At 35.0% G+C, this 20,204-nt stretch overlaps 1 protein-coding gene across 1 annotated transcript; it reads right to left on the bottom strand.

The window, feature by feature from the left end:
- Positions 1-702: 702 nt before the first annotated feature.
- LOC106062384 (twinkle mtDNA helicase-like) lies at positions 703-17,559 on the bottom strand. Its single transcript, XM_056007257.1, has 15 exons — positions 17,463-17,559; positions 15,346-15,533; positions 13,668-13,791; positions 12,409-12,496; positions 12,131-12,281; positions 10,764-10,933; positions 10,063-10,219; positions 9,154-9,275; positions 8,801-8,972; positions 6,827-6,961; positions 6,633-6,706; positions 6,344-6,458; positions 4,986-5,174; positions 4,093-4,221; positions 703-2,659 (listed from the first exon to the last, which is right to left on the bottom strand). The coding sequence occupies exons 2-15, from the start codon at positions 15,490-15,492 to the stop codon at positions 2,474-2,476; spliced, it is 1,959 nt and encodes a 652-aa protein (XP_055863232.1). The 5' UTR covers positions 15,493-15,533; positions 17,463-17,559; the 3' UTR covers positions 703-2,473.
- Between the last annotated feature and the right edge of the window lie 2,645 nt (positions 17,560-20,204).

The following is a 20,204-nucleotide window of genomic DNA, read 5'->3' as shown; positions in this document are numbered from 1 at the left end:
CGGCCCTGGTGAGAGATATCCAATTAGATAGAGCCATCGTTTGTCTAATAATCTAATACATGCCTAACGGCTGTCTGTGTCGGCTCTATCGAAGTTGTTGGTGAACGGATGCTGCGAGGGTGGGGGAGGGGCTAGCTGGGGCTTGTGACCTTTGACCACTGGGGTGGTAATTTGAATACGGGCGAAATGACTCTGGATCAGAAGAATGTTTTTTGGTTAGTTTCGCTTGGTGCGTTATCGCTAGGCGGTGGTGTCGAATCCGGTGTCACAGGTTCGAGCCTCGGTCGGCGCATGCCCTTATTTTCGTAGCATTTTAATTCACTACTTTCTCTCTTAGAAACTTGGTCCCTGGTGCTGTTATTCATTTTATGTTTAATATATGTATTGGTATTCTAGTAGTTGTTATTCAATTACAAAAAAAAAAAAAAAAAAGAGTTTATCAGTTCAAATAAAGTTTAAAATAAAATATGAGGTATAAAAATTATTTAGATTTTATACTGTTACTAAAAACTATTATACATAAACTAACTCTTTTGTAAAAAGAAAAAAAAAACAAACTGATAAGATAAAAGAGTACATATACAAAACTAACACAAGAAACAGACTAAGTAATTGTAGGTAGTTTTTTTTTTAAAGTTTATTTATTCTATTTATAGAATAAAATTTTAATATATACATATATATTTTAAAATTATAACAAATTTTATTGTATAAACTAAAAAAATTTGCATATAATGCCATGTCCCTGAAGTTTAAAAATCTAATGTTTGTGTGTAGCCAAATAGTTTCAAAAATGGTGCTGAACTCAATACATAATACTGAACATTATTCCCATATTAACATTGGGTCTGCTGTGATGTGACTGAATACCTTCATGACACATTATTTCAAAAATGATTTTTGAAAACTCAATATTTTACACTGTAAATAAAACCCAAAAAACCTAGCACTCCCCAACTAGTACTTTATTTTAGAGTAACCTGTTCATAAGCTCAAGAGTGTCCCATGGTTTTACATTCAACTTTATGAACAAGCATTACAGTCAACTGGTGACATCAAGTTTGTTTTTTTCAAACAAATCAAACAACAACTGTCTCCCTATCAGTGTCTGTGTGTGTCAGAGTCTTCTAATGCCCATTCTAATTATACCTAGTGAACAAAGGCTTGTCACTTAAGTGCAGAAAATGAATATGTCAAAATGTTGAACATATGTTATCACTATCCATAAGGATAGCTACAAGTGCTAGTGTCAAAGCGTTTAGGTCGGGCAGGTATAATTGCCCATATCAGTGCTAGATACCTATTCAGGTAAGAGATAGGTATTATTTACCAATATTACAAGATACCCATTGAGGACAGGGCTAAGTATAATTGCCCTGTACCAGATACCCATTTAGGTCAGAGCTTGGCATAACTGCCCAGGTGCAGTGCTAGATTCCTATTTAGGTCAGGGATTATTGCATGAAAAGTGTAAGTTAATTCAGCTCTATCGTATGGATTTGATTATTGGCAAATTATCAAGCCACTGGCCAGAGAGAATTTCTAGACACAAAACAAGTTGAGACACTGAAGTGTCAAGCCAATGAGATACACTGACCTATGTATTCAAAGCAGGCTTGAGAACAGACTGTATCTATGTATTTATGCTCTCTAATGAAAGTGTTCATAGCATGGCACACTGGCAGGAGTTTCTAAAAATGAATATCATGTAATCAACGAAACAAAATAAATGCACATCAAAAAATAACAAGCGTCCATCAAGTAACATACACAACTCGGTGAGAGGGGGCTTGGGATCACATCCTAACTACGTATTACAAGATGACTATCTACTTTCCAATACTAACACAATTTCCAGAGTCAGACTAAGGGGAGGTAATGTGAGATAGGAAAAAAAGTTTACACACACAGGCAAGATACACCAAGCTTTGGTATTCATCAAAAACATTGTATAACAAATCTGATCTGTACATATTATTTACAGTAACATAGGGACACCATGTGTCCTTCTTTTGACAAAAGTATAAACAATGTGTCCTGCCTATTATCCTCATGTGTCCAACTATTATCAACATACTGACATGCCGTCCTATTATCATCAACATACTGATCATACTATCATCATCAACATACTGACATTTGTCATACAGTCATCAACATACTGACATGTGTCACACTATTATCATCCACATGCTGACAATTATCATACTGTCATCAACATACTGACATGTGTCATACTATCCATCAACATACAGACATGAACATGTCAAGACTATTATCAACAACATAATGACAAGTGTCATACTATCATCCAAAACCATTCTAGAAATGTGTCATACTACTGGCAGAAACAAATGGAAACTATTTGAACACAAGATGCAATAATGCCACGATTACGTCTTCTAAACTAAGATGCAAGGCACACAACAATATTCTTGACCCATCAGAGAGGAATGACGTCCTTGTTATGTTATCACAACTCCTCCTCATCTGGTTTCTTTTCCTCTTTGTTCTCCTCGCCGCCATCTTCAACCTCAGCTCCACCATCTTGTTCACTTTTCTTTTTCTCTTTATCAGGTCGCATAGCGAAGCTCAGAGTCTCTTTGTCAAACTTAAGAAGCATGATTCCAAGCTCTCCGTCATGGCGATTCTTGGTAACCTAGTGACAGCACAAATAACTCTTACTGGGCCATAAAATAACAACACTATTTTACAAATTATCACAAATTATCTCCCCTTTTATTTCCTCCTAATCTCGGGTTGCAGACCTTGCTATTATTTATTTGGTTGACTAGTTCAAGGACCCAGCACGACAAGAATCCGTGTGGTGCTTCAACTTCTAGCTGGATGTGTGAGTGGCACAAACCTTTTGGCTACCAAACAAAGGGGACGAGTTTGAATCCCAATGAAGACCAGGAATTTTTAATAGTATTTGACTTGAACTGACTTATGTTTGCTGAGTGGCCAAAGGTAGCATGGAAACCTCCCTGACCGCCCCTCTCCTGGCATGTCTACAAAAGAGATTGGACCAAAGCGCACCAAGCATGCTAATAAATGAAAGAGCAATTTAACACACAAAAAAAATAATATTAGGGACTGAAGAATTATTTATAAGGGGAGGCCATCATAATATAATCTGAATACAGACACAGACCAAATTTGAGTGACACTATCCAAAAAGAAAAGGCAGAAAATGTGACGAGCATGTAACTCTAGGATTGGAAATAAATATTTCATGTAACTGATAACTATTCTAAATCCATGTATATAATCCCATTCCTAAAAGCTTGAAACCATTTATTTTTTAAACTAACTGTCACTATATTTGTAGTGCATATGAGAAAAGCATACATTTACCACCATGTGTATTAACATTGAATGGATAACAATGGTTAAACTGAGCTTTCCTGATTCAAAATCTGATCTACTGACCGAGATATGAAAAGAAGTGACCTAACATATTTCTGAAACAAATGGGTATTGCAATATTAATTAGCATATTTATGTGCATATACCCCACATACACATATAACCAACAGGCGCGTACACCCCGAACAGATTACAAAATAAGTAAAAAGAAACTGTTACAACCCGCACCCTTATATACACTGCATTTGCAAAGCGTTACTTGCCATAAACTACTGATTCATAAAGTACTATCCTCGGTACTATTTGTTTTCTTAAGGTTTAGAATGAGATCTTCCTTAAAGCTTTCAAGTGTACATTTCACAACCACACAGCTAACTATAGGAGGTATCAAGACCCTACCCATATGTCCATAGTTTCCGTTATGCTATATCTATGAGTAAAATAAATTTTGTAAAACCCTGCAACTTTGTATACCCCGGATAGCTGCCATCTGTTTGTGAAAATGTGTAAAACCCGCAGGTTCTATGCATGAAAATACAGTTGTTTTCTTTCACCATCAAAACAAGCTAATTGAAAAAAAAAAAATTTCACTATGGACAGACAAAAAAATGATCAAAGAATGGTGGAAATTAATAAGTAGGCCAGTAGTTTGATAGATGCTTCTAAATACTGTCTTGGTTTTATGGACATCAAAAGCACTGACATATATAACGAACTATTTACCTGCAAATATTTCTTTCCCCTGATGGAAGTAAGTCTTTTGTCTTGAAGTATGAGAACATTGTCTGCCTCTTGTGTGGCCTTGGCAGTTCCAAACACAGAGGCTGTGGTCAGATCATCTCCATCCTTCTCCTTGTAATACAAAACAAATACGCAGCATTAAGTAGTCTGAATATAAAACCACAAAATAAATAAATAATATAAACTCTAAGCCTGAATAACAAACATTGTGCACAGACACGTGAGATACAGAAAAAAAATTTGCAAAGGGAAATCACCCAATATACAATGTGAAGACAACAGTAATTGATAAACGCAATGTAAACAATTACAATTTCTTTTCTTTTTTAATTACCAAAGCATATGATTGACAATAGAAAGAATAATAATGAAACAACATTAAGTTACTTAGATTTAGACATTTGGCGGCAAGCTGTCTCCATAAAGATCTGTCACTGACAATGCCTGAAGCCTCCTCCCACCTGGTGTCCACTGTTCTGAGGTACTCTATGAAAGTGTGGCGCCAAGCTATATGAGGACATCCCTGTTTGCGCTTTCCTCGTATTGGCCTCCATGTCATCACAACTCTTGCTTTGCATAGTTCATTATGTCGGAAAACATGTCCTACAACCTCATGCGATGCTCTGTCACAACCTCACTAAGTGGTGGACTCCCAGTTTTGGCATAGGATTTCCTTGTTTGAGACCGGATCTATATAACTGACTTCCAAAACCCCTAATGTTATCAACTAAAAAAAAACTTGTTTAACATGGCACTGTCTAGTGAAGATAATGGGATGCAACTTCGTAAGGACTTTTCCCAAGGTGCACAATTTAGAATATTCTAAACACAACCCACTCTGTCATCATTCAGTCACCCCATGATACAAGTCTTACCTTACGAGGATGAATCACCAAGGTGACGTGGCAGTTCATGTTGGTGGCAAACTTCCTGAAAGCGGAGATCATGGTGTCCTGCTTCATGAAGCGGTCAGACCACTCCGAGCCGGACACACCCATCATGAACTGTAAGTTGTCCAGTATCACATGACCAATGTCGTGGACATAAACAGCATGAGACATCGTCTGAAGAACAAAAAAATAAAATTGGCACAATGGTAATGGTGCATAACAAAAGTTAACGATGAATGAAATCCACGAATGAATGAACTAAATGATTCATTTCCAAAAGACAATATTCCAGAAAAAATATCTGGAAGTGAAAACAATGTATTTGTTAATACGTGATGTAATATTCTGAACAGACTACTTTACTTATACTAAGTGGATGAGGAAATACAAGTTTGTCAATCATTATCTAAAATGGTTGAAAACAGAGTGCATGTGTGCTTGTAGATTGGCCTTGTAGTTGGTGTATACTTATATTTAATAATAATAATAATAATAATCTTTATTGTCCGTAAGGAAATTTGTCTTACAATTTGAGCATTAAAAGTATTTGAAATCTTTTTACAAAGCTTATATACACTCACTCCATCTGTCTGTCTGGTAAAAGGTTTGAACATGTTTTTTTCTCTCATTTCCTATATTCAAATATATAGTTAATTAATTGTTGGTGATTCATTATTATGTTTGATATCAAAATTAGGGGAATAAATGCTACTTAATGAGAGATTTGGATGCATGTATGGATTCAATAACTTTATTACGCTTTGACACATTTTTTCTCCCACTTCCCATTCTTGGATCAAGTTGAAATTTTGTATAATTATTCATAGTTGATGACAATACAGGAATCAATCCAAAAAAATAACCAATTAATTAATCATTTAATACTGATTAATTTTGTTTTATATATCAGAAGGGAGTTAAATCCTGTAATTTTCAGCAAAGGGCAGTAATTAGCACCTCTTTCCCTTAGAAATGCTTTGTTTTTAAAAAGCATTCTTTTATTGCTTCTTTTTAAAATTACATCATGGACTCGAAAAATTCTTTGAAACGTATGGAATGTGAATATTAAATCTTATCTAAGGAAGTGTAGAAATAAAACACATATTCAGAGACTAAAAGGTGTGTTTATAGAAACAGAACAAAAAATTCTAATGAAGCTTATGATAGCAAATTACAATAGGAAGACAGCTGGTCAAATAGATCCAATCAGTAAACAACAACATATAAATCTATCTTTTTAGATAACTCCCCTAACCTATATCTAGATTTCCAATGATAAAACCTTAAAATATTGTACAGTTAGATCTGCCAGCAAAATACAGATATCTTCCAGAATCACTTACATCTAAAACTTTCTTAAGACTTTCCTGGCCATGAAAAGTCATGAAGTGCATGGGCAGCGTCATGAACTGGTCAGCATAGTAGTCAAACATGTCCAGATGTTTTGTTAAATTTTTCCTGAAAGTGTAAAGTTAAACACAAAAATAACAGATTAAAACTTCACTTTCTTTTTCCCCCCATGTGGATATTTAAATTGTAAGATTGTTGAATGTCAGTCTCCAACTAAACAAATATAAAATCTGTCAAATAAATTCGCTATAAAAGTAAAGCAAACAAAAAAAAAAGACTCACAAGGCAAACTGGGTCAACATCATTTTACCCAATTTGACATTGTTGATTTCAAAACTTCCCCATAAAGTGTTCACCTGTAGAGAGAGAGAGAGATGCACATTGAGAAGAGATGCTGGTATAAAACTTGCATAACAAAAAGACATCATTTATTCCTAAGAACATCTAAAGTACTTATTTTCATAAAGAGTACTTGCCCCTTGCATGCAGAGGTCCAGAGAATATTCACTGATAAAAGTCGTCTTCCCTGAGCCAGTAGGACCTGTAAATACAGTGAGCTCCCCTCGTCTGTGGCCTTTCAACAGTTTATTTAGGACCGGGTATCTTTTCCACTGAAAGAAACAAGAAGCAGATCATCAAAGGGAAACTATAACATGTAGCGATATCTTAACAATGATCAAGCCATGAAAGTACCTCAAGTGAGAATGGGAAAACTGAACCTAGTGTCAGAGGAAGGAGTTTGATTCATTTGTTTTCTCGATTCTTTTAAACCAGTGATGCTCAACATTAATATGACCTGCGGGCCATTTTAATTTCCGACACTCGTGTCGAGGGCCACATCAACAAAAAGATTTTAAAAATTATAATGAAATTAACCTGAAATTAATTAGAAACCCGTGGGACTAGTACTTACATTAATTAATGGGATATATAGAGTTTATATTTTTTTACGCGCCAGAAAATGGCTTTATTTCTCTACTTAAAACGTAAGCAACATTGCAGCTAGCTTATCTTTTTTTACGCGTCAGAAAATGGCTTCATTTCTCTACTTAAAATGTGAACAACATTGCAGCTAGCTTTACCAAAAAAATTATTTTCTGTCTCTTTTTGCTAAATATTCCCTTCGATCCTCTAATCTCTAGGCATAGTTTAACAATCTTTTATTAGTGTCTCAAACCACGAATGCTGTCATATTTGTTTTATAAAGCCATTTATAAAATGTTTTTTTTAACAGCCAGACTTTCTTTATAAAACAAATATATTGGCTTATTATCATGTTCCACAAAAAAGATCTTTTCACTTTTCCTGGTAGATTCTACACTCAAGAGTCCCATTTCATAAACTCATCAATGCACAACTGTTAAAAGTAATGGTACCAATCCATCAGAGAAAAATTGAAGGGGGGAGAACCGTATTTTGGGCATCACTGTTTTAAACCATAAAACTAGTTTCGCCAAAACAAATCTAGTTTATGTGATTTCAACATTATGATTCAAATTTGTGAGTATTCTTATTCCATTTAATAATTAGAAGATTCATCTTTCAACATCTAAATATGTCTAGCTTATTCATTTCAAAGTTTACCAGTATGTTGTTTTTTTAAGAGAAAAACAATTTACAAAAATCTATCATACATCTAAGAATATAATTAACAAGGACGACTAGATTGACCAATGGATACGCGTAGGATGTAATTATCTTCTGTTAAGAAGGAACATCTGTAATTTATAAGATAAGATACAAGATATACACAATCAAGGAAAAAGCAACTCTACAATTACTTAAGCTGTCATGGCATACATTTTTTTTTTAGATTGATTTACAAATGTATCCAAAGAGGACTTGGAGCAGAAGCATTCAAAGGAGAATAATTATTTAGACCTTAGAATAAACCAAAATCTTTTAAAATGTAATTTTTTTATTTAAAAATTCAGTGTTATTGGAATTGAAGTAGCAATAATAAATAAAACACTTAACCATAACTTACAAATACAAAAACACAACCTAACAAAATACTCAGAAAGACACAAAGATAAAAGCACATTTCTTATTCCATGTGCAAGGACATATTTATGCAAATGCTCCTTCTTCTCTAGATCCCATAGTCCATGAAAGAGGTGACTTAATCAGCAAAGGAAACCAATGACTTAGCAGAGTTTCAGTCTCTAATAAACATGCACAACTAGATGATCACATTGACATGCTAAAGATGTAACTGTCTTTTCTTTTTGAAGGAGCTTCTGTCTTTATAAGACAGAAAATATTTATTTTATTGACCTGAATGGAACTAAATAGTTCTACAAGTGGCATTCAAATGAGTAATTCTACAGGCTTAAGTGAAAGTTTGTGGAAATTAGTAATTTTTTTTTTAGACCAATAGAATGTGAGTATTACAGTAATTCTATTAAATTGTATGCAGAAAAACTGAGATGAATATATAAATGTTTCACCTTAACCCCTGCCACATGATCTGTGTGCATCAGTTGTGCTAAAATTTCTTGCTTGAGGTGCGAGAGGTTCACTATGGAATCATGACTGATGGGTCTAGCCTTGTTTAGGACACTGGTCAGCTTGATACCTTGGGCATAAGCGGTGACTGGACCTGGCTCTTCTAAACTTGGTCTACACCAAAAGTTAAGCAAGGTGGTCGAAAAAAAAAAGCAAAAATAATAAATGGAACAAATATAAGTTGGAAATAGAAAATTTAAAAAAACACAACATAAATTTCTACAAAACTATTAATGTAATTTTTTTTAAAGGAAATTTTAATTAACAATCGCTGTAAAAATAAAAATGTCACTACCTGATCACATGACATCGTTTACTGTTGAGTTTCTTGGAGAAATGCTTGGCCATTTCCCATGCTCTGATGTCATCCCCAAACCACAAGACTATCACTTTGAATCTCTCCAGACAAGGAAGAGCCTGCAAATAACAAGAAGAAATGACAGAAAATGACATAAGAACTTAATTTAAACTCCCACCACCACACCATCCATAGGTAAAAAATGGCTTTGTCTGCAATAGATGTGGCAAAACATGTAGGTCACATCAGAGACTGCATAGCCCTGTGAAATACTACATGCCTTTTTAAGCATTGAAAGTTGATGACAAGCTTTCTTATTTTCATCACTGACTAAAAACTTTGAAAGTGTCTTTATTTTGGATTCTATCTTTTATCTCAAAGTTTGACTTTAAATAAAAAAGTATCAAGAACCAAAATGTATTTCATTCAACACTCTGTGCCTTTAATGTTTATAAGGGGCTAATATATTTAGTTATACAGAGTTGAGGCTGTCAAATACAGACTTATTTTGTAACACTGATTTAACATTAAAAAAACAATTGTTACATGGCTAATATAAAAAAATCTAGTAACATCATTTTGAAATTGTCAAAAACATTTAATTGTTATATGGCGAATACATTTAGTAACATTGATTTAAATGGTTGAAAACAATTATATGGCTAATACAGTTAGTAACATCATTTTGAAATGGTCAAAAACATTTCATTGTTATATGGCTAATACATTTAGTAACATTGATTTAAATGGTTGAAAACAATTATATGGCTAATACAGTTAGTAACATCATTTTGAAATGGTCTAAAACTTTAACTGTTATATGGCTAATATAGTTAGTAACATCATTTTGAAATGTTCAAAAACCTATTATCATTTGGAGAAAAACTATTCAGCTGTAAGACCTACTTCTTGAGGTAACGAGCTGAAACCTCTCGGCAATGATATTGCTGGCTTCTTAGTCTCTTGGTACACTGTCATAGCATCAATCTCACTGCTGGTCAATATAACCTCTGTCACACTGGTGTCCACTGTATTGAGGCCAAACAAACTAGTTGGACCTGACCTGAAAGAATATATTTAGTAACCTACATCGATACATTGCTCTGTATCCACTCAGAGAAGGAAGCCTTAATGCTGCAATCGGCTAAAGAAAACATGATGATAGTGAAGATTTATAAACTACGTCATATGAAAAAAATTTTTTATAGCAACAGTTGCTATAATTAGTTTTAAACAAAATCAATATGAATAGAACAAATTGTTAAATTGAGTTGATTACAATGATTACTCAAGGGTTTGGTGACCAAGTAGTTAGGCACTTAACTTCCTAAGCAAGGTCTAAGGTTTGGAACATTAGGGCATCACTGAGTGGCAACAGCTCATATGGATATCAGTCATTAGTTGGGTAAAGTGAAATGACTGCTCAGACTGTTGACTAGAGAATGTCTAATAAAAAAGTAACAAATATGTTGACAACTCTAACAAATAAGTTGATAGCTCTAACAAATAAGTTGATAATTCTCGATAACTCTAACAAATAAGTTGATAACAAATAAGTTGACTGTAATTGTTTCAACCAACACTGTATTTGAAAGCTGCACACTAACCTTGGTATGTAGGTCTCACGTATATTTTGTGATGCTTCATCCACATTAGAGTGAAAGGTGAGTTTCTTGACCCCAGTGATGACATTGTTGACCAATGAGGGAAACACCACAACTTGTTGCTTGGGGTCACAACGCACGCCAAATCTGTCCAACGTTTCCACACTGAGATTCTGTTTGAAGAAACAAAAAAGAACTTAAACATATCGTTGCTAAATCAAACATAAGAATTGCTTGAAAATCAATGTGTTTTATACAAGTCCAAGATACCAGTAAGCATTATGTAAAGGCACCATATCCATCCATCCCAGTTGCACTACAGCCCATGCCTTGACATCTTTTCATTCTGACCTGTCCTGTGACTTTCTTCTCCACATCCAAACTGTTGTAGACCAGCCTCTACATCATCAAGCCATTGTATTCATGGACTCAAAAAAAACAAAGATTTATTGCTGCAGGGGTAAACGACTGTATAGAAAATACGAAAAACATGCATATATGTAACCCTGCCGGACCAAGTAAAACAAAGGACGTTTGGGCCACGAGGCCTTCATCAGCTTCAAAACAAACAAAAAATAATAACAAACAATTAACACAAAATAGTCTTAAGTTAACTTATCTGTCCGATGTTGTTCTCTATCAAGGCAGAAAAGAAATGAGCTACGCTGGTGTAAAAGCGCGGGAAAACGGAAGGGGGCGGAGATGTCAGGCAAAGATGAATGGGAAAAGGGGGTACCGTAGTGTTAGTGCCCATCGCATATTAAATAAAAGTGTGCTGGTTGTTGATCCCGTTAGGTTGGAGGGTGCCTGACATGTAAATAAGTTTGTTTTCGATCTGCAGACGGGTGTTTTTGTCATTGCATTGTTGTATAGCAGTGACGAGGAGGTCGGTGGTACCCCTATGATGTGTCCGGCAGGGTTACATATATGCATGCTTTTCTTATTTTCTATACAATTGTATTTGTGGTCTGCTTTTGGGTTGCCTGCCTTTTTAGTTTTTGACGGTATACTATTTTTGCTCCTCTGTTCTCTGACTTTCATTTTTATTTCTGTCATAAAGCAGGTATATCTTTTGGTTAGTGCTCATCGTTCATTCAGTTTCATCATGTTTGGTATGATACATTTTTCTGAGGATTTTCCTTTCCCAAATATTTAGCATATTTTCTGTTGTTTTTTTTGTGTCTATAACCAGGTTTCACTTGCATCTGTGTTAAACTATACAGTGATAATCCCTATGACACCTGTGTTAAACTCTACAGTGATAATCCCTATGACACCTGTGTTAAAGTCTACAGTGATAATCCCCCAATTTATTGTTATGATTTGCCTGCCTAATCCTTTAATTTAATTATAGAAGGTTCTTGACTAACCTCTAACCCAAACATTTCTTTGACTTTTGTAGCTTCTTCTACTTCCAGGTCACCAAAAGGGACACAACTGTTCCAAGTGTCTTTGGCTTGTGAACTGTCTACTAGATATGGCTTGACATTCTCCAGGTCTTTGAAACACTCAAAGGTAGATCTGTAAGTCAAAAAATTGATAATGGGTCACTATATTTAAGTTTTAAACCATACAAACAAAATCTACAGAATGTTAGGTTTTATTCTGTTTTAAACAATGTTTACAATGGTAATGGGTTTTAACTTACTTTCTTTTCTGGGTTTTAATCATTGTGAGATTGTCTTGAAGGTCTGACCAGGACCCTTGCTTATTACAGTGTTCACAGACAAAATGACCTGTAGATATAATGTCTAGAATGAAGCTTTGGTATTAGCAACACCAATAACATCAATGGAAATGAAAATTTGAGATTTGACTGGGGGGATGCTAAATGTGGAAATTGTTGAGCTGCAATGACACAGAGGTAAAGCTGAGAATATTTTCACATTGGTAAAGGTCATTTTAGGTAATACCTAATGTATACTTCCTTAGAGGACCACCTTGATTTTTATAGTTACCTGACACCTGTCAGTTATTTCTAAATGTGCAAAACTCAATACAAATCAGCAAATCACATTTAGTTTTTGAAAACAATTGCTCTTTAAATGAAAAATTCCTTAACTGTTCTTCCAGAGGAGATGTGGTGGCTGAGTAGTAAAGTTCTTGGTTTCCAAACCCAGGGGTCCTAGTTCTAATCCTGATGACTGGGATTTTTCATTTCTGGATCTGAGTCCACCCGGCTCTAATGGGTACCTGACATTAGTTAGGGAAATGTAAAGGAGGTTGGTCATTGTGCTGTCCACATGACACCTTTATTAACAGTGAGCCAAAGAAACAGATGACCTTTACATCATCTGCCCCATAGATCGCAAGGTCTGAAAGGGGAACTTACTTTTTTTTTCTTTTGGAAGAAACGAAAATCTTGTTAGAAAAACAAATTACATTGTTTTCCACCTATATAAATAATTTACACGCATACTTTTACAATCAATAAGGTAATTATGTATTATATATTTTTTCTTACAAAATATCAAATTTATATAATTTTACACAAATATCACCAGAACTAGAAAGGAGATCCTAGCAATGAAATTGAGTTTCTATTGAAGGACCCTAGATATCACATACAAAGACTTCATCCACAGTCAACAGATCAGGTTCAGTGCCCCAACAGTTCATCAGACTAAGGGATGGGTGAAGATCCCATAAAAATTATTTTATCTTAGTGCTATTGCAGTTCTACATAAATTAAATTAGTCAGTAGAAAACTATCTAAGGGCAAAACTTGTTTTCATTCTACAACTAATTTTTTAAAATTATAATCTCAGAATAAATATAACCATAAAGCTTTTTTCCCATTTTACTAAAAAAAGTAAAAGAAAATCAAACGCACAAAATCGAATGTCAAAACCTGATTTCAGAAAACTGTGATTAGAAATATCATAGAAATAGGAGATGATGAAATACCTGATATAGAGTTAATATAGACTTTGTTGTAATTGCCTGCTTGTGCGGTTCTGAATATCTTTGGACACTGAGTGATGATCATGGCATTGCCTATTTCCAGAGGCATTTTCATATCAATGAGAACCTAGAAAATAAGATTGAAGAATTAGACATACAGAAGAAAGAGACATAGAAAGACTGGCTGGAGGAGGTTCCATTGTTAAATGTTTGCCATGTTTCAGATGTTTTTTCAGAAATAGTTTTCTTCCTAGTCCGAACCTCCCAAAGGACGACATGGGATGGCAGAAGGCAGGATATGAACCCAGGACCATTGAGATGACCAAACGGCAGTCCAGTACGCATATTGCAAGACCAGTGCAAAAGAGCTAAATCAAATTATCATTTACAAAAAAATTGTATAGTCAGCAGGCATCTCTGGGAAAAGAAATCACTCATTATTTTTATAAGAGACCAAAAAAAGGGAGAAAAAAAAACTAACACGAGTACTGTTAAGATTTAATTTGAAAGAATAATTAAATTAACACTGTCCTAGTATTAAGACTTTATCTGATCTGTAGCTGAGAGGCAAAAACCGTTCGGCCATCTATCAAGAGGACTCAAGTACAAATCCCAACTCAAGGAGAGATTATTATTATAGCTTTTATCTAGCGCTACTTTCATGCTTATAGCATGCTCAGAGCGCTTTGGTCCAATCTCATTTGTGGACCAGTGGGGGGGGGAGGGGGTATCTAGGAGTTGGTTTTCCGTGCTGCCTTTAGGTGCTCAGTAAACGCAACTCTGCCCGAGTCGGGTGTCGAACCTCGAGCCCCCTTCTAGGTAGCCAAGACAAGCCAAGTTCAAGCGCACTTGGCCTCTCGACCACGCTTCCCACAGAGATGTGGGCAGCACAGAAACCTTCTCCAAGATATCTTCTCCCCCCCACACAGGTCCACAAAAGAGATTGGAGCACAGCACACTGAGCATGCAGTAAGCATAAAAATTCTGTATAGATATAAAAAAAAAAGACTAATTAGGCTTATCCTAAATCATGTTTCATACATCTTTTGTGAAAATGAATTCCAGACATTTATCTTGTTTTCTAGACTCACTAACGGTAAAGTGGATGGCTACCTGAGCATATGATATGCGCTCTGAACTGTCATATATTCATGGTCTTGGGTTCAAATCCAGCCCATCACTAACCCCTGCTGTCTTGTGGGAGGTTTGGTCTAGGATGTAATAATAATCTACAATTCTGAAGGAGTATACGAAACATGTAAAAAAAAAAGTCACTAATCTAGCCACCTAGTGTTTTACCGGTTACGGCGCCTGAATAAAAAAAATATTTTCACATTTTTTATGACCGCATTTTTGTATTCAACTTCCAGACTTTTTCCAGATATTTAAAAAATTTGCCTTGAAAAGTAGTGATTTTTTTCAAGTCTGAATTCTGATTTTTGAAATTCCTGACTTTTCCCAGACTGCGTATGAGCCCTGTAAATGTATGTCTTATGAAAAAAGAAAAGCAAAAGATAATCAATTAATGTAAAGAAACAGGTGGAAATTTCACGCTAAGATATAAGTGAAATGACAGGCTTACCTAGAATGACAACCAGTTCTACCAGCGAATTTCAATAATAACGAACTGTTAGATGCTAAATATTAAAAAAAAAAAAAAAAAAAAGCTGTTGATATTAACCTGTTGTATGATTGGTGCAGATACAGGCAAGTTTCCACCATTTTCTGCTTCCTTAGTGAAAGTGCGGTGAAAAATCTTAGCACCGATAGACTTACAGCGATAACGAAGACATGTGTTCAACGATGCTGTCAATTGCAATGGATGCATACTTCATGTTACTAATGATTTAAAAATCACTTAATAGAAATCTGTTGAGAGAAGAAAAAAAAAAGTTATATTTTAAAAATTTAAGCTTTTGACAGCCATTTAGCTTGAGTCCGAAGCAAAGTTAATTTTTTTTTAATGGCAGTGGACCCCATAGGCAAAATCATTCTTATTTGTCATCAACTATTTAAAATAATTTGTGAGAACAGTTACATAGAATCTGCTTTAGATTTTGTTTTGCATGTTCTAGATGTTCCTTCAGATTTGAAGATAATTATATCATAGATAGGTCAACGCCAATACTATTGTTACAGCTTTCTACTATATTTATAACTCTCTAGAAACTACCTTAGTTTCTCACTATGTCTAGGTGTCCCTGGGTTCAGCTGTAGTTACATTTTTTTTTTATAAACACTTAAACAACTCGATCAAAACACAGAAACTTTAATATCACTTCATGGCACATATCACACGCTGGTCTTTCCTTCTGTCTGATAACTAACACAATTTTGGTCATTTGCGCATTTGTAATAATAGATTATATATACACACATACAGACATTCATTCGTGACAACTAACTAGTCTGCAGGATGGCAGTGCGGAATTGTGTTGGTCAGAGTTGGAGCCCAGGACCAACTTGATCATTGAATAACAGTCCTGAGCAAATACCACATGACCAGGCTACCATATATAGAGTCTATGATCCTAATTATAAACAAGATCTCTTAAAAAAAGTATCTAGATTTACCTGACTTTAAAAGATCTAGAATCTAGATCTACTTCTATATCTAAATAATGTAAGAATATAGATTATTAAAGATCATGTCTAGACCTAAGAATAACTTCTTTTTCTAGATCTAGAATTTCTAATCTAGATCTCTACCCAGGACCGGTCCTACAGATTGCGGGGCCTTATGCGAAGCGGATTGTGCGGGGCCCATTATGGGTAGGGATAAGGATAATAAGTGAAAATTAAGAGATTTAGTATTAGAAAATAAATTCGTTTTTGCATTTAATTCATATTTTACTAAGTACAAAATCAGTCAAATTAACTTGACGAGCCATAGTAGATAGTAGTTTTCCAACAAAAAGATGATAAACATTCAGATCTGCCTTTTAGATTTACTTTCGACTCGCAAAATATTGTGTTTTCAAGAGGCAAAGATAGATTTAGATTTATATTTTTATGCCAGTGACTATTAAAGTAAATTAGGTATTTGAACTTCTTGTTTTGGTTAAAATTCAACTTATTGTTACATTTTTATTAAATGAAAGCTGACAATGCCCTTTAGTTTTTAAGCGCAATTTTGTCTGTTTTTAAGAAGATTTGCATGAGTTTTCAGAAGATTTTAATAATTTCAGGAGATTTTCATGCCTTTTTTTTATATTTTGAAGTTTCGGAAGAATTCTTGAACTCTTTATAAAGTTAAAATGATTTAATTTAATAATTTACACCTAGAATTCGCCCGGGGGCTATGAAAGTGCGGGGCCCACTGCAGCTGCATAGGTTGCAGTTGCCTAATATTTATTAAAGTTAAACTTAAAGTAATAAGACCGGCCCTGTCTCGACCAATCTAGAGCCTAGACTCTTAGTCACTCTAGATCTAGAGACTTTGTCCTAAGCCTAAGCAAGGCCAAGGCCTAAAAACAAAACCCCTTTCACTACTAGGGCTAGGCCTATACTCTATAGCCACTATCACTATAGGCTGCAGTGCAGTGTACCAAAGTCACACTCACAGACACTGAGTCAGTGGAACTGGAACTTGTCTTGAGGACTTCAACTTAGATGAATGCAGACCACTGGCACTGAAGTGGAAGTTCTGGAACTTGGAAGAGATGGCAGCGGGAAGGTTCGGAGCGTGAACTTGCGTTTCAGTTTGTGTCAATCAAATTCAACTTGCATTTGGAACCATGATAACCAATCTTCCACACGATCAGCCAGGCAGCCACTAAATCTAGATTTAAATCTCACCAAGATTAGAGTAGACTCTGCGTCTGGTTATGTTGAGGCCTCTCGTGTCTACACTGCAGTGTTTCAATGTTTGTATTTCGTGGTCAAGAGTTTAGATTTTATATTTTGACTTTCGTCACTTGTCACTGAGCTATATATTTTCTGACTGGAGTTTAAAAAAAAAAAAAGTTCCTAACCTCCCTTACAGTGCCCTACTGCCCCTACAGATACACATACAGTCAGTGGATAAACGGAAAATTACTCACCCTTAGATGTAAATCAAAATACAGCATTGCATTTTCTAAAGTATAAGAATCACGAGTTTCTGATATTAATTTTTTCTGCTTTACATATTTTTTTCTTAAATCTTCGGAGTCAAAGACATATTCATTAGGCCTATCTTATCTTATATAATACAGACGTTACTTCAAAAAAGAAGATGATTACGTCCTACGCGTCATGCATTTAGTCATGCATATTAACCAATGACTTAAATTCTGCCTATTACTCCCCCCACCCCCCGATGAGTATCACTGAGACTGAGTAACAGTACATTAATATTATTATATAGACTCTATCACCTAGCAACAAAATTTAATCATATTTAATGTTATTGCTGAAGCTGAAAAACTCTGAACACGTATTTAATAATTATTCTTAGATAGATCTAGGTCATAAGCGACTTATGGCCTCTTTAACAGCTGGTGATTTGGATTTGCAGGTCTTCTAGAGCTAAGACGGTGTAACGCTATGTTAGACAAAGACGGTCCTGTTTTCGTTCCCTTCGTTTCGGCCTCAATGTTATATCTTATATATTACAGATATTACTTCAAACAAACAAACAAACTAAAAAAAACAATTACGCCATGCACATTTCATGTGTCAATCTAGTCATGCATGTTAATCAATGACTTAGACTCTGCCAAATAGTTGTTTTTCCTGGCTGATTCAAGCAACCCATTCCATTCTCTAATGACACTATAGGGAAGAAGGAGAACTTCTACGGATTTGTTCTAGCAGATAGAATAAGAAATGTGCCTCTATCTTTGTGTCTTTCTGAGTATTTCATTAAGTTTTATTAAGTTTTTCTATTTCTGTACTATAACTATTTACTTTTTATTCTTCTGTCCTGAAGTGTCTCTGTTACAAAGTGATTTTTACTAATAGTGTTACTCTAATCAAATTTGAATATTAGTTTGTTATAAATCTCACTGCTCTATTTTGTATTTGTTCTAGTTTCTTTATGTTTTCTTGAATAGAAGGATCCCAAACAGAGGATGCATATTCTAATATTGGCCTAACTCAAGTCTCTGGTGAACATGTCTCATCTTGCCCTAAGGATATGTCCTGCAAATCTCATACGACTCACCACTTCGCTTAACCCTGAAAGTCCTGAGCTTTTTTTTTTTACAATGAATGCATACAAAATGGAATTACAAAAACATTTCTCTACTGATTGCATCATCTGGGTATGTTATTTATAGAATCCTTCCAAGCCATCCATACTGAGTCAAATTTCAACTTTTATGTATGACTTGCAAAGAAGGCAGTTTAGACAACTATGGAACTGTGGTGTATCTTTGCCTCCTTGCTAAAAGATTTGTATGTCCAGAAAGGTCGTAGAGTTCTTGAAAGATGACTTCTGCTTTCCCTCTCTGACCTACTTCATCGTGTGTATAGAAATTACAAAAAAACCCAGATATATGTAACGCTGCCCCACCAAGTAAAACAAAGGACGTTTGGGCCACGAGGCCTTCATCAGCTACAAAACAAACAAAAAAAAAAGGCAAACAATTAACACAAAATAGGCTTAAGTTAACTTATCTGTCCGATGTTGTTCTCTACCGAGGCAGAAATGAACTCCGCTGGTGTAAAAGGGAGGGAAATGGAAAGGGGGGGGGGGTGATGTCTGACAAAGAGAAATGGGAAAATGATGCTGAGTGTTAGTATCTCTTTTTTTTTTTTTAAAGTGTGTCCATTGTTGATTCCGTGAGGTTGGAGGGTGCCTGACACGTAAATAAGTTTGTTGTCGATCTGCAGACGTGTGTTTTTGTCATTGCATCGTTGTATAAGATAAGATGGGAAACAAACTTATGTAAATCTTTCACTCTTTCACCCTAACCCTAACCATTTTATTGTCAAATTTGATCATACCATTTCTTTTAGTACACACCATGAAGAACAGTTAAGTTTCTTGCATCCATGCAGCTTAAAAGGAAAATTCTCAAATAAATTTTCTTTCATAAGAAATCAAATTGTTATAGTTTTCTCCAGTGCTTTTTTTTTTATAAAAAAAAAAGTTGCCGGTACTCTGTGATGGATTGCCTAACTTTTAAAAACTAATAGATTAATAATAAACATTAAAAGACAAGAAAAGTAATATTTTTTCCCCCCCATTGAAAAAGGTAACGGTACGCCGTATCGGTGCATACCGTCACAAAAAAAAAAAAAGCACTGGTTTTATTAATACTGGTTGTGATTAGCAGATAAATTTCTACTGATTCATACACTATTATTATAGCTTTTATATAGCGCTACTTTCATGCTTATAGCATGCTCAGAGCGCTTTTGGTCCAATCTCATTTGTGGACCAGTTGGGGGGGGGGGGGGGGAGGGGGTATCTAGGAGTTGGTTTTCCGTGCTGCCTTTAGGCAGCTCAGTAAACACAACTCTATATCTATCACTATCTATATATCTATGAAGTACATTCTAATTACCAAAATAAAATGTGATAATTGATAGCAGTATTAGTATATTTGAAAA

This window comes from Biomphalaria glabrata, chromosome 12 (assembly GCF_947242115.1).
Source record: "Biomphalaria glabrata chromosome 12, xgBioGlab47.1, whole genome shotgun sequence".
In the NCBI taxonomy this organism is placed as follows: Eukaryota; Metazoa; Mollusca; class Gastropoda; family Planorbidae; genus Biomphalaria; species Biomphalaria glabrata.
Note: the sequence above shows the minus strand (reverse complement) of the source record. Positions and strands in the feature narration are given on the sequence as shown.

Coding starts and splice junctions, on each gene's coding strand:
- LOC106062384 (XM_056007257.1), bottom strand. CDS start 15,492: ATGCATCCATTGCAATTGACAGCATCGTTGAACACATGTCTTCGTTAT. Junction 8,973..9,153: donor AAACGATGTCATGTGATCAG/GTAGTGACATTT, acceptor CTTTTGGTGTAG/ACCAAGTTTAGAAGAGCCAG. Junction 6,962..8,800: donor ATCATGTGGCAGGGGTTAAG/GTGAAACATTTA, acceptor TGTTTCTTTCAG/TGGAAAAGATACCCGGTCCT.